Source organism: Adiantum capillus-veneris, chromosome 5 (assembly GCF_014529385.1).
Source record: "Adiantum capillus-veneris isolate H3 chromosome 5, ASM1452938v2, whole genome shotgun sequence".
Classification (NCBI taxonomy): domain Eukaryota; kingdom Viridiplantae; phylum Streptophyta; class Polypodiopsida; order Polypodiales; family Pteridaceae; genus Adiantum; species Adiantum capillus-veneris.
Genome location: NC_140935.1, coordinates 34,651,540 through 34,666,318, shown reverse-complemented (window position 1 = coordinate 34,666,318; position 14,779 = coordinate 34,651,540). Strand labels below are relative to the sequence as shown.

Genomic DNA, 14,779 nt, shown 5'->3' with positions numbered 1-14,779 from the left:
TTGGATGATAAGGCAGTCAAATGTATTTTTGTTGGTTATAATGATGAAAGCAAAGGTGAGAGGTTGTATCATCCGAAAACAAAGCGTATTCTGGTTTCACAGGATGTAGTGTTTGTGGAAGATTCTGTTCAGCCCTTGCTGTCATGTACTAGAGACAGTAATGTAAGCTCACAAGACATTTATGACCTATTTTAAAGTAAAAGGGTACATATTCCTAAAAACATTCACAGATAAGGGGTTTAACAAACATGTCTTGAATGCACGTGATATGGTAGTTTCACACATAGTGAACCCTCCCGAGGAGGATACTATCTCTTTTATAGAAATGGCCATAGCTTCCTCTTCTTTGACTATATGTGTTGCTCCTCTCACTGGCTTCTTGCCTCTATTGTTATTGTTGTCGCTGCTATCTTGAACTTTTAAATAGCACCTAGAAGGAGGATGTCCCTTCTTTCCACAATTTATACAAAATTTATTGATATAACAATCCTTAGGTATATGAACCATTTTACCACAGTCATAACATTTAATGGCCTAGTAACTTGTGTGTAGCGGAAAATAGCATAGACATAGTGAGCATTTCATAAGAATAGATTCCTAATGAGCATAGCAAGAATGCTTGGGTGGAAAGAGAAACAAAAAGCATAACACCTAGTTAGATAGGCATGAATAATACTTCAAAAGAGAGAGAAATTAAGCTATTGACAACAATTGAGGACCGAATTTTCATGGAGCCAGTCCCCCCTCCAAAAAGGCTTTGTATTATAGGTTTCCCCCATCAAGACAGACATTTTACAATACAATTCTTTGTGTTCCTTCAATAACTAGCTAGTGCAATGAAGATGGAAGCTTCAAGCACTAAGCAAAACACTTATAAAACACAACATCAATTCCCTTACGGTCTTAGACCCAAGACCTCACACACCTTCAAGGATGGTGAGAGCTAGTGGGATATGAGAGTGGATTGAGAGGAAGAAGGAGTAGTATTACGAGAAAGATGTACATATCCTCACATACTCACTCATATTAGCATAGCATAGCTTATTAATAGAATGGTAGAGGAGGTTAGTATGCATTGAATATTGGCTCATGGTTGGATTTGCATCACAAAGCCAAGAGTTGTTGGTGTAGGCCTCCCTTCTCACAAGCTTGGAGTAGGTGATAAGATTTCCATTAAAGCTTGAGAAGGAGAGAGAGATTTTTCTTGCTTCACACATGAACTAGTGTGAGTGTAAGTGATAATGCCTTGAGAAATTCAGCCCCCTCTCTCTCTCTTGGTCGGCCCCTCATGCTATTTCCTCTTGCTGGCTTCCCATTGGACCCCTCCAGGCTTAGCCAATAGGATTTAAGAAGCATAAGTCATAGTCTTCTGACATGTGTTCCCCTTTCCCCTTTTGTGAGAGATTTAGGTAACTAATTGATGCAACTAAACTCTCATTGGACCCCTTTGTTTCCTGGCCAATAGAAATCAGGCAAGCCATTGCACTTTTGAATGCTCATTGGAACCCTTGGGAGACTGTTCAATAGTCTTCCAAGGAGCTTAATTTTATTGTTTCTTTTTATTAAGTTTTTTTAAATGAATTAAATTAGATTTACTCTAGCCTAATTCGCATTGGTCCACCTCCATGGCCATGGAATGGGATTTGAGTGCACCTTGTGGGCATCTGGGCTAGGGAGCTGACATGTGTCCCTCATTCCCTTTGTGTAAAGAAATCTTGTGAGTATGTGTGTGTGTTTTTCTCTCTCATCCCCTACTTGCAAGGCTCGCCCCCTCCTATTTAGGACTCATGAAGACTTTTTGTACACACACAAAGCATCCAATTTTCCTAAGCTTGACCATTGGACTCAAACTTTGAATTTTGGAACCTTATCATTTTGGAAATCTTAATGGGCTGAACCTTAGGATCTTTGAAGCCCATTGTTGCACATTGCTTTTGTGCAGATGGCCCCCCTTTGGATCCCTACTATGACTAGTCTGCTAGCTTAACCAATATTCTAGCTTTTTCTCCCCTGGCACATGCCCATATTAAATGATCAGTTCAACATGAGAAAATCATTTAGGAGAATTAGATATTAGTTATCATGACATTACCTCTCTCTTGAAATCATAGTCGTCCTTAACTATGGAGTAGAGAAGATAAAGCCTATTCATTAGTCCTTTTTCTAGCGGGTAGACAATCCCTATGTTACCCTACGACATCTTTCCAGAATGGATGATTAGTCCATTTGGCGCTTGAGAGCCTAAGCTGCCGCAAGCATGTCTGCACATTAGTCCTATCAATCTTCCATAGTAGAGTGACAAGCTCTACTTGGTGTTTCGGAGACCTCGTCTCCACAAACTTGATTCTAAGCATGCATACTGCTTGAAATTTGTACACAATAAAGAAAAAGAGAGTCTTATAAGACAGAAACTTTGGTCATTTTAAACATTTGTACATTTGCTTACTCTAGGGAAGCATTATAAGCATTGACAAGGTTTAGGTATCCTTTAATTGTATGCCTTGCATCCATCTATCATCTTCAAAAGGATAATGCTTAAACTTAATAAGATATCATTGGATAGTCTTACCGCCTCTTAATACCTTGTCTTCATGTCGGAGAATGGACTCGGGCTGCAGCACCTTTTCTTGGTCCTTGATCTCTAGTGGGTCTTCAATAGTTGGTTCTCGAGGTGGATCTCCTTTGTAAGGCTTTAGTAGGCTCACATCAAAAGCATTGTGTGTGAGCCAATGACTAGGAAACTTGAGTTGGTAGGCCATCTCATTGATTGGCCTAAGAATTTGGAAGGGACCATAGTACCTTCTTGCTAACTTGGCATAGTACTTTTGGTGTCCCGTAGGATTCTTGCCCCTCGTGTGCCTTAATCGAGCCTTGGGAAATTTAAGTAAGACCCAATCATTTTCCTTAAAGGCTTGGGCTCTTTTGTGCTTATCGACAACAGCCTTTTGACTTTGCTGTAAGATAGAGATAGCATCCTTAATCTTTTGAGAAGATTCTTGTAGGTCCCGGCTATACTCATCTGCAGCAAAGAGCTTCCCGTGTACTTTAAGTAGCAGGGGACTTTTGGACCTTCCCTCAATTACCTTGAAAGGTGCTTTTCCCGTGGAAGTATGTACAATGTTATTGTAGGCATACTCCACTAAGGGTAAGTACTTCTCCCATTGGGACCTTTGAACTATTTCCGTTACATAGGATTTTAGTATATCAAGAATTGTTAGGTTAGCTATTTCACTCTGGCTATCAGTTTGTGGATGATAGGCCGAAGAGAAGTTTAGCCTTGTCCCTAAAATCTCAAAGAGACCCTTATTGAAATTACTGGTCGTTCTAGGATCTCTATCCGACACTATGGACATTGGCAAGCCATGGTACTTGAAGATTTGTGAAATGAAGAGGGTTGCCATTTGATGGGCTTTAATAGTCTTTTTGATAGGTATAAAATGAGCTTGTTTACTAAACCTATCTACTATTGTCCATAGTCCCGTATTCCCATGGATATACTTAGGTAATCCAAAGATAAAATCCATGGATATGCTCTCCCATGGTGAATTAGGAATTGGCAAAGGTTGAAGCAATCTAGGTTGCTTCCCTCTATCAAACTTTGTCTTTTGGCATACCGCACATTTAGCAGCATCTTCTTGTATGTTTTCTTTCATGATAGGCCAATAGAAATATATTTCAATCCCTTTTCGGGTAGACTGAATCCCTATATGCCCAGCATAAGAAGGAGCATGAGATTCATACATTACTTTCTCACGTAGTGAGTTAGTAACGCATAATCTGTTGCCAAAGAGAAGATAACCATCTTGTAAAGTAAATGGTTCCTCTTTCTTCCCTAGTGCAAGGGCTGAAATCACATCTTTAAAATCGGGATCAATAGCATACTCATCTATCATAGAAGATACATCATTGTGAGTTGCTATGGAAACTGCAGTCACTCTCGGCCATCTTGAGAGTGCATCGGCTACTTGATTATGCTTGCGAGAAATGTGAGCAATATTAAAATGAAATTGCGAAAGAAAAATTACCCACCTCATTTGTTTGTCAGAGAGCTTGGTGTGCATCATCAAGTACTTAAGGCTTTGGTGTTCCGTCCACAGAATGAAAGGAGTCCCCAATAAATAGTGCTTCCATGAGTCTAAGGAATGTAGAACTACGAGGAGTCCCTTTTCATATATGCCTAGAGCTTGCTCAACAGGGTCGAGCCTTCAACTTTCATAGGCTATGGCGTGCCCTTCTTGGAGCAAAACAGCTCCAAGGCAATCACCACAAGCGTCACATTAGACCTCAAATGGCTTTGAGAGATCCGACAGTGTAAGCATAGGTTGAGAGATAATCTTTTCTTTATGATTTTTGAAAGCATTGTTCTCCTTGGCAGTCCATGTATACCTAACGTTCTTCTTTGTTAGGTCATGTAATGGTCCTGCTATTAGTGAGAACTTTTCTATAAAGTGTCTATAGTATGCGCACATACCTATAAAGCTTCTTAGTTCATGAAGATTCCTTGGATTAGGCCATCCTTTTATTACCTCTAGCTTAGATGGATCCATTTGGATGCCATCTTGAGAGATAATGTGATCTAAATACTAAATCTCTTGCAAGAAAAATTCACTTTTCTTTTGATTAACGTAAAGTTTATTCTCTCTTAGAGCTTGAAAGATTACCTGGAGTAGTTGTTTGTATTCGTCTAGTGAATTAGAGTAGATGATAATATCATCAAAGAACACTTGAGTAAAGGTTCAATGAGGCCTGAATAGCTTCTCCATCAAGCAGTTGAATATGGCTGGTGCATTGGTCAAGCCCAAAAGGCATGACAACGTATTCGTAAAGACCAAACATAGTGCGAAATGCGGTCTTTACAATGTCTTGATCAACTATCTGTATTTTATGTTAGCCACTTTTTAGGTCATATCTACTAAAGTAGGTCAACCCTTGTAGATTATCAAATAGGTCTTCTACCCCTGGAACGGAATACCTATTTTTTATAGTGATCCTATTTAGTGCTCTATAGTCAACACACATACGATATGTGCCGTGTTTCTTTTGCACTAGTAACACGGGTGAGCAAAATGGAGATGAGCTAGGACTAGCCATGCCCCTCTCAACTAACTCATACAATTTCTACATAATCTCCTCTTGTTGAGCTTGATAAACTCTATAAGGAGGTTTGTTAGGCGGTGAACTTCCTGGAAGAGGTTCAATTGCATGGCCATCATTGCCTCTTTTAGGAGGTACTTCACAAGGGATGTCGTCAATAAAGACATCTTGAAACCCTTGAGAAAAATGGATAACTCTAATTCTATGTGATTGTTTATATTTTCTTTTGTTAAAGCATTAGGTTCATTTTGAGAATCTTTAACAAAAATCATGTATACAAAAATAGAGCTCTTTATTAACTGGTTGAAAGCTTGTGTATGTACAATGGGTATGGTGACACCCATTTCCTTAGCATCTATGTACATGTCTTTTTCCCTGAACCTAAAGTAGGATTTTCTTTGAGGGAATTTAACATTGGCAGCCATGTGATCAAACCATGGTGCCCCTAGGATTACATCCTCGTGCTTGAGAGGCGAGATAAAGAAGTCCTCTTTGTCCACATAGCTTTGGACATGGAGCCTCAATCTCCCAGTTAAGGAAGTGACTGAAGCTTCTTGCCCCTTGAAAGCACCATCTGCGGGTAGGACATCTCCCATCTCATAGGCTTGGATGCCTAGCTTGGTAGCCAACTCTATGGATATGAAATTGTGAGTAGAACCAGGGTCAAAGAGAATAAAAGCATCATGTTCTCTTACCTTTTCCCAAGCATGGCATAGAGGATACCCTTTGTGGTGGGCTTCCTCTTGGTGGATTTCGACCAAGGTAGCTCTAGGAGGCTCATGGCGGGTGTTCTTTTGGGGACAAGCGCGGTATGCATGCCCTTGCTCCCCGCACTTGAAAAAATAGTTATTCTTGCGATAACTCTCAAGCTCTTCAGGAGAGAGTTTGTTTTTGCCTTTGTAAACTCCCTTCTCCTTAGTTTTGTTGTTATTGGAGTTGCCCTTAGGAGACTTTTGGACATTGTCCTTCCCCTTAGGCTCATTGGACCCTTGTTTTCTGTGGGCTTAGAATTTCTTTTAGCCCCTGTTTGGAAATTGATTCGAGAAGCCACCATAGTATGGTGTATAACCGTAGATATAGTGCATGACCTTTGGGAGTTGACATACTCTGCCATTTCTTCATTTAAGCACGACAAAATTGTTGTTTTTGCTCTCCAAAATTCATTTTTTTAAAGACAGTGGCTTTGATATTTGTGAATGGATTCGTAGGGAGAGAGCTTCAAGCTTTGCCATTCGGTGAGTACTTTGTCTTTGGCATCAGTGGCCAAAAACTGCTTCCTAATGGAAGTTCTTCAGGCTTTCCATGTTCGTGGGGCTTCAGCGTTGGCCCATAGGCTAGACCACCATTGACTGGCGGACTTTTGAAAGTGCATAGCTACATGGTGTAGCTTAGAGGACTCCGTGAAGCCCTCATCTCCAAAGGCCTCATCCACTTGTTGGATAAAGGCCAAGACTTTGTCCGTAGCACCAAAGGTGCCATCATAGGTAAGGAAAGCGATGCTCTTTCCTCCCTCTTTGAACTTCTTAAGCATGGACGATCTCTTCCACGCGGCATAGGATTTCCTATGGACTCTTCTTTTTTATGGTTCAAACGTTGCGCCATCGCTTTCTTCAGAATATGAAGAATTTGAGGAAGATGGAGAAGATGGTGACCTCTTTCTCGCCGTTTTCTCGCCTTGGTTCTCTTTGTCCGCACCATCACTTTCTTCATAAGAGGAAGAAGATGGAGAAGAAGGTGACCTCTTTCTCAACTTTTTTTTCTCTTGCCTTTTGTCATCCCTCGTTGAATTATGGTGTGGAGAAGTGTGTGATGGTCTTTTTTATTTGGGAGGCGATGGAGAGCGTTTTGCCTGTCGTCTTCGTGGAGCCATCTCCGCAGAGGTGGCAGGAGACTCACTTCTTGCTCATTCCTTTGGTGGGGGCTCTTGAATTCTCCTTTGGGAAGGAGATGCGTCTTCAAGAAGCAAACTTTTGAGCCCTTCGTATGGATCCTCTTCTTCTTCCCAGATCGGAGAGAGGCCTCTTTTGGGAGTCTCACAAGGAGGCTTCTTAGGTACTCTCTCATCATGGTGAGGAGCTTGGAGAATCCCATGAGCACGAAGCTGCCGTTGCACTTCACTTTGGAGGGATGGATTACCCATGGCTTGTTGAAGCCTAGAAACAAGGTAGTTAACAAGAATAGGGGAATAATTAGTAGCCTGCTCATTAGCAAAATCAAATCTATCAACATTAATTCCACTGTCTTTATTATTGTCAGCCATTCTAACAACTTTTAGATGTAAACTTTTTTAGGTGTACTTTGGCACTTCAAGCCCTAGCTGCTACTCCTCTTTACCCCTTTAAAAAAGCACTCAAACTACTGTACCTGTGGCTCGAATATCATTAATTGCAAGGAATAGAAGAGAGGGTCTTTCAACACCAAAACAACACCGGCTGCTGTCAAGCTTCTAATAGCTCAATAGTGGTTATGCCGTAGGCAAGCCCCATAGGACTCCACTATAAGAACACAGCTCTCAACGGTGATGCCATGTTATTTGCACGAAGATAGGCACACTACAAGACTGAAAATTTCCTATTCTACTTGCTCAATTGCAATTAATAACAACCACCATTTTATAGCTAGCTTGAGGACCTCCCTTCTTGAGCAAGAAAAGAGAAACTTTGCTCTGATATCAATGTAACATTTAATGGACTAGTAACTTGTGTGTAGCAAAAAAGAGCATAGACATAGTGAGCATTTCATTAGAATATATTCCTAATGAACATAGCAAGAGTGCTTGGGTGGAGAGAGCAACAAAAAGCATAACACCTAGTCAGATAGGCAAGAACAATACTTCAAAAGAGAGAGAAATTAAGCTATTCACAACAATTGAGGACGTAATTTTCATGGAGACGATCCCCCCTCCAAAAGTCTTTGTATTATAGGTTTCCCCCATCAAGAGAAGACATTTTACAATGCAATTCTTTGTGTTCCTTCAATAACTAGCTAGTGCAATTAAGATGGAAGCTTCAAGCACTAAGAAAAACACTTAGCTTCACGGCCTCAGACCCAAGACCTCACACACCTTTGAAGATCGTGAGAGCTAGCGGGATATGAGAGTAGATTGAGAGGAAGGAGTAGTCTTACGAGAAAGATGTGCATCACCTCACAGAATAACTCATATTAGAATAGCATAGCTTAGTAATTAGCATGGTAGAGGAGATGAGCATGCATTGAAGCTTGGCTCTTGGTTGGATTTGCATCACAGCGTCAAAGAGTTGTTGGTGTAGCCCTTCCTTCTCACAAGCTTGGAGTAGGTGATAAGCTTTCCATTAAATCTTGAGGAGGAGAGAGAGAGTCTTTGTGCTTCACACATGAGTTAGTGTGAGTGTAAGTGATAATTCCTTGACATATTCAGCCCCCTCTCTCTCTTGGTCGACCCCTCATGGTATTTTCTCTTGCTGGCTTCCCATTGGACCCCTCGAGGCTTAGCCAATAGGATTTAAGAAGCATATGTGATAGTCTTCTAACATGTGTCCACCTTTCCCCTTTTGTGAGAGCTTTAAGTAATTAATTAATGCAACTAAACTCTCATTGGATCCTTTGTCTTCTAGAGAATAGGAATCAGGCAAGCCATTGGGCTGTTGAATGCTCATTGGACCCCTTGGGAGACTGTCCAAGAGTCTTTTGGAGAGATTAATTCTTATTGGTTCTTTTATTAAGTGTTTTTTGATAGATTAAACTAGATTTATTCTAGCCTAATTCTCATCGCTCCACCTCCATGGCCATCCAATAGGATTTGAGTGCACATTGTGGGCATCTGGGCTAGGGAGCTGACATGTGTCCATCATTCCCTTTGTGTAAAGGAAGCTTGTGAGTGTGTGTGTGTGTGTGTTTCTCTCTCATCCCCTAGTTGCAAGGCTCGTCGCCTCCTCTGGAGGACTCATGAAGACTTTTTACACACAATACATCCAATTTTCCTAAGCTTAACCATTGGACTCAACCTTTGAATTTTGGAACCTTAGCATTTTGGAAATTTTAAATATGGGCTGAACCTTAGGGTCTTTAAAGCCCATTGTTGCACATTGATCTTTTGTAGATGGCCCCCCCTTTGGATCCCTATTTTTCCTCCTTTAGAACTCTACTATGGCCGATCTGCAAGCTTAACCAATATTCTCGTTTTTCTCCCCAGGTACTTCCCCATATTAAATGATCAGTTTCACATGAGAAAATGATTTAGAAGAATTAGATGTTAGATACTATGATATTTTCGGATAATGGAAGATGATATAAAGTCTATAGATGATTCACCTTCTCTTGTATAAAAACCCCGTTTGTCGGTGTAGGTGATTTTTTTTCTTTCTTTCTTGTGCCTGAAGTGAGCTTACAACATCTTGAAGTGCTGGAGTTGGGTCCTTCTCTTCAAGAATAGTGACTATATGGTCATAGTTGGAAGGAAGTGTACTAAGGAGGACTACAACTTTGTCATCTTCTTCTACTTCACATTGGATGTAGGTCAATTGTGTAATCATGCTTTTAAGCCTATTGACCAAACTGGCTATGTCTTCTCCCTCGATCATAGTGACTTTGTAGCCTTTTCAAGGTAACTTTACTTCATTTTGCTTTAGCTCCCAAATTATCCTCTAGAACTCGTGAGGCCTCGTATGCATGTGTGCACTCATATATAAAATGTACATAACTATCATGGAGTATAGTAATTATGATGCCAAGTGCTTGTTCATCTTTTTCATGATTGAGTGCAATAGAAGTCGGTTTGTGTGCTTTCCTGATCACTGGGAGATGTTTTTAATACGGCCCATAATGTTTTCTTCATTAAGTATCTCCTTAGCCTACTTTGCCAGGTATGAAAACCCTCCCCATTAAATTTCTTCCATGGTGCAAACACTCGTGAAAGATACCAGGTACTTGGTCTTATCGATAGAGTGACTCTCTCTACTACAGTGTTTTATCCAAAAAAAAAAAGTGCAAGTGCGAGCTTGATAAGATCCAATTGTGCAGTCACTCTTCACAAACTATAGAAACCCTTTACAAGAGATTTTAACATTTTACCCATTTTAAAGCTTGAAAATTTTGGTCAAAAAATTATTTTATCGAAGCCTTGCCGAAAACCTTTGCCGAGACTCGAAGGCGAACTAAAGGTTTCGTCGTCGAAGTCGAAAAAGGAGGCTGCCTTTAGCATCGCCCGAAAAGAAGAAACCCCAAAGCAAGTGGGAGCTTTGCTCGCTTTAAAACAATTTGGCCGCCCGTTTGTGGCAAGGGCCCAAAGGCTTAATAATTTAACCAGTTATTGAAATCGGACCTTAGGGGAATGTGTTACAATTTGAAAACTTACTGAGTGATAACGAGAAGCCACAAAGAAGCAGTTGCCATCCAATAGTGTGGCATATCGATCTTTAGCTATGGCATGGTCTGAAGGTACTAGGGAGGTTACTCGAGCCTTGCAATCACATCTATGAAGTCCGATTGACGAGAGATTCTGCTACACGTCCATTTGTAATTTTGCTGCCTATGGCATAAGATTAAGGGCAGGTTGAATCCGAGCATTGCCAATTTGCTATGGTTTGCCTCACTAATGCTTACTAAGAAATTGGGAAAGCCTTGTGCTGGAAGAGTCTGTGTGTGTGTGTGTGTGTGTGTGAATTCTATGCTTCGCTTCTGCAATTGCTGCACGTAGGCAGGTAGCTTGCAGAATGCTAAGAGCCAAGAAGTGCGGTAAATAGTGATGCCAAAAGATGATCAATTGGGACAGGTTGTCGCGACTTTCCAAAGGAGAGAAGGTGTGGTTGCTGCACACTCACATGTGGTGGAAGTTCTTTTATTGATGGCGAATTAAGGGCTTTAACGAGTGCTTGTTGATGGCGAATTAAGGGCTTTAACTTGCAAGCAAGCAGAGAATGATGAGCCAAATCAAAATAGGAGAGCTTCAGTCACTAAAAGCAAAATCCACCAATAGAGTTAGGTGAAGCTTGCAGGTCATTAACATATTGAGATTGGAGTCGATTAAAGGGTGTAGCAGGGAACTAGCGTCGCAGAGGGAACACGGAGGTGCAATGCGATCTTGTTGAAAGACACCTTAAGCTTACGCTTTGATACTAGTTGTTAGGATTGGATGGGTGGATTGATACAATGAGCTCAAGGTGGTTTGAAGCTTGGAACAACAAGATTGCATTGCACGGAGGTGCAATGAGATCTTGTTGAGAGATACCTTAAGCTTACGCTGTTACGATTGGATGGGTGGATTGATACAATGAGCTCAAGCTGGTTCGCAGCTTGGAACAACCATGGTTACACACAGTAGAGAGAGAAAGAGACAGAAAAAAAAGTGCAATACAAAAAGTACAATACCTATACAACATATGTTAACTCATATACAAAAGGAAAGGTTTATGTACAAAAGATCTCATAGCCAATATTCAACAGCTCATGACTCAGGTGCCTTTTCAAATGGCTACACACATATATGTAATGTGTCATATCAAAACTTAAACTAGGTGTTGAAATTCCCATGTCCACCTTTAACTCTCCCCTCCCGTCCCTCCTCTTTCTGATCTAGCTCTCTGTATATATGTAGATATATAAGTATACAAATATGTCTATGTATGTTTACATTTATACGTTTACATGCATGCCGGTGTGCATACACAAAAACACATCTACACACACAAGGAGGCCTTTAAAATTCCCTATGTTCTTTCAAAAAGAAAGAGATGTCTCACACATGTAAAATAATAAAGAGATGTTTCATATAGGTAAAGAATTTAACAAAGCTTGGAAGTTCATGTATGAAGTGCCTTGTGGTGAGAGTGCTAGAGTACTGGCTTCTTTAAGTTTTCTAGCATTTTCTCGAAGGATCTTTCCATCCTCTCCTTCCATAACTTTTTTGATGACACTCTCAATCTCGCTCCTCTCGATCACTCCACGCTCATTGTTCTTGTTGAATCGCAATCCGACTCTCCATTCCTCTACAATAAATTTGGCATCAAGATATTGATCGGCAAAATAAGGCCAACAAAGCATGGGAACACCATTAGATATGGCTTCTATGGTAGAGCTCCACCCACAATGTGTGAGAAATCCACCAATGGAAGAATGCCCAAGGACTCGGAGTTGAGGGACCCAATTAACAATGCATCCTTGTCCTTGTGATTGAGCCAAAAGGTCTAAGGTACGGTTTCCGCTCTCATGGGTGGCTTCAACAAGGTCAGGACGAAGGACCCAGAGAAAGCGTTGTTGGCTATAGAGAAGGCCATGGACAATTTCTTCGAATTGAGATGAAGAGAGGAGGGTGACACTACCAAACGAGATATAGAGCACAGAGAGAGGGGGCTGCTTGTCAAGCCAAAGCATGCAAGCCTCGTCTTCCTTCCATAGGTTGGTCGTGCTATGCTCTTCCAGAGGCTCCACGAAGGGGCCCACTCCATTAATAGATGTGTTCACACGCACGGACAAAGCTTTGAATGCGGGACCCTCCAGGGCGTCAAAGCTGTTCACCACTACACTGTGCGCCTTGTGGAAGCTCTCCAGCAGTTCACGCTCCATGAATTGGAACATGTAGACGTTGTCGTCCACCACGTGGCGGAAGTGGGGCAAGTCCGCGGCTCGGATGAACGTGGGTAGCCCTTCTAATCCCTTGGCAAAGACGTCATCCGCCTGATCAGCTGCTGCTTGTTTGGCCACTACTTCCAGCGCTGCGCCAGGCCGTACGTCAATTACTCGAGTTATAATTATTGCAATATATTGCATGAAGGTCTCCGTGTGTATTTACTTTACTGGTGTGTGTGTGTGTGTGTGTGAGAGAGAGAAAGCAAGAGGGAGATACCTCGCTTGGTCGTAAGGGTGGAATCTGTCAGGAGATGCTGCCACAACAGCTGGGTGCTCTGGCTGCAGGGAAAGAGGACAATGCGCGGGAGGCTGAAGGCGTCGGCCAAGTGCTGAGTGGGGGTGGTCATACAAACGTCGGGGATGAGGCAAGTTACGGGGTTATCGGAGTGGTTGAGCTGCTGCAAGAGCTGGCGCAGGTGGGGAGTGATGCTCTTTTGCGCTTCGAAGAAGGTCTCCAGAGAGAGCGCGAAGCTCTGGCTGAGATCGAGGCCCTCGATGGGCACGTGGGCTCGCCGTATGTCCAGCTTCGTCTGGCCGTCAATCACAATATCGTGCTGCTGCTGCTGCTGAAGCTCTTCAATGCGGTAGTGGATAGGGTCGATATTGACAAAGGTGACGGTGACGCCCTCCTTGGCCAGCATCCTGCAGAAGCGCATCATGGGGTTGATGTGGCCCTGTGCTGGCAACGGCACCGCCAACACATGATGCTTTCTTGCCATTTTAGATTTTCTACTTATCTCACTAAAGGAAGGAGAGCTGGAGCTAATTTGCTTCTAAGAGACGTACTGTAACACTGAGTCAGTCATATTGTGTGAAGCATTATATAGCATACAACAGGTATCAAATGTTTGTCGGCTTGTACACAAGTTGGCCTCAGGTGTCAGAATTCCCACCGCTCTTTTGTTGCGTATTGCTGTTCGGACTCTTAAGCGTATCACTGAAAGCGCGCGTCACTAAGAGACAGAGAGAGGGATAGGTCGGTCGACAACTCGCTAGAATCAGTACACGCGAGGACCGGCATGCAACCCACGCGTAACGCAAGGCAAGCTGCAAAATTTTCCCCCTTTGACTCACGTAGAGGACAATTGAGAACCTCATCGAAATTCTGACCAGCTTGCCAGACGCCGTATTAGGATCTTTTGTCCCAAGCGTCAGCTGCAGACACAAGAATGAAAGACCATCAAGAAAAAGGACCATTCAAAACAAAGTGCACTTCTGTAAGCTTTCTTCCCTTTACTTTAATTCCACTTTGTTTAAAACAAGTGATAAAATCACAAGGCCTGCCGGCTAGAAGATAGGTGTATATATATGGACATGTACGTATATATATGTATGATATATATACGTTTCTATATCGTATGTATGCGTATATATATATTACATATGTGTACGCAAAACAAGAGTATTTTAAGAGACAGAGCTAGAAGAAGAGGAATGGTTTGTTTTTTTTTGTAGTGAAGAAGTTGACTCCAAGGAAAGTATTGTATTTGAAGCGAAGATGCCTATGTAATTTGGTTCGGTCGAACTAATGTTTAGGTAAGAATATATGGATTGCTGAGTGATCTGACCAAAAACAAAAACGAGTGGTGGTTATCGTTGTGGGAGGACAATTTTTGAGCCAAGCGTGATCTAAAGTTGAGTTGTAGATTGTTGTGATGTCTTGTATGGTTTGAGTGTAGACTGTAGGTGCAAGAATGTTGGACAGTGCGTTGTAGTGAGATGCTTTGGTATCGACATGGATGTTAAAGTCCCCAAGGATGATACTTTGGGTGGTGTGAGCAGTTTGGTTGGTTAGAGGCTCTAGACATGCCATCAGTTGGTGGAAGGTTGCTTTGGGAGATTTGTAAACAGCGATAATTTGTAGCGTCGAATTTTTTGACAAGGCAAGTGTTGCTTCGATTATCTCAATACCTAGTGCAGATAATGATTCCGTGGACTGCAGTTCGAGGTTTGATTTATAGTATATTGACATTCCGTATCCGTTGTGGTGATGAATGTGTTTGAATGTAGGTGCAAGGTGGTTTGTTTGTTTGTATTGTTTTGTTTCTTGAAAGCACAGGATATCTGATGAGATGAAGGCTAA

The 14,779-nt window shown here is 41.8% G+C and overlaps 1 protein-coding gene across 1 annotated transcript; it reads right to left on the bottom strand.

Annotated features, from left to right (window-relative positions):
- Positions 1–11,835: 11,835 nt before the first annotated feature.
- Positions 11,836–13,415, bottom strand: LOC147457129 (UDP-glycosyltransferase 85A1-like). Its single transcript, XM_086513528.1, has 2 exons — positions 12,914–13,415; positions 11,836–12,782 (listed from the first exon to the last, which is right to left on the bottom strand). The coding sequence occupies exons 1-2, from the start codon at positions 13,413–13,415 to the stop codon at positions 11,836–11,838; spliced, it is 1,449 nt and encodes a 482-aa protein (XP_086369654.1).
- Positions 13,416–14,779: the final 1,364 nt, after the last annotated feature.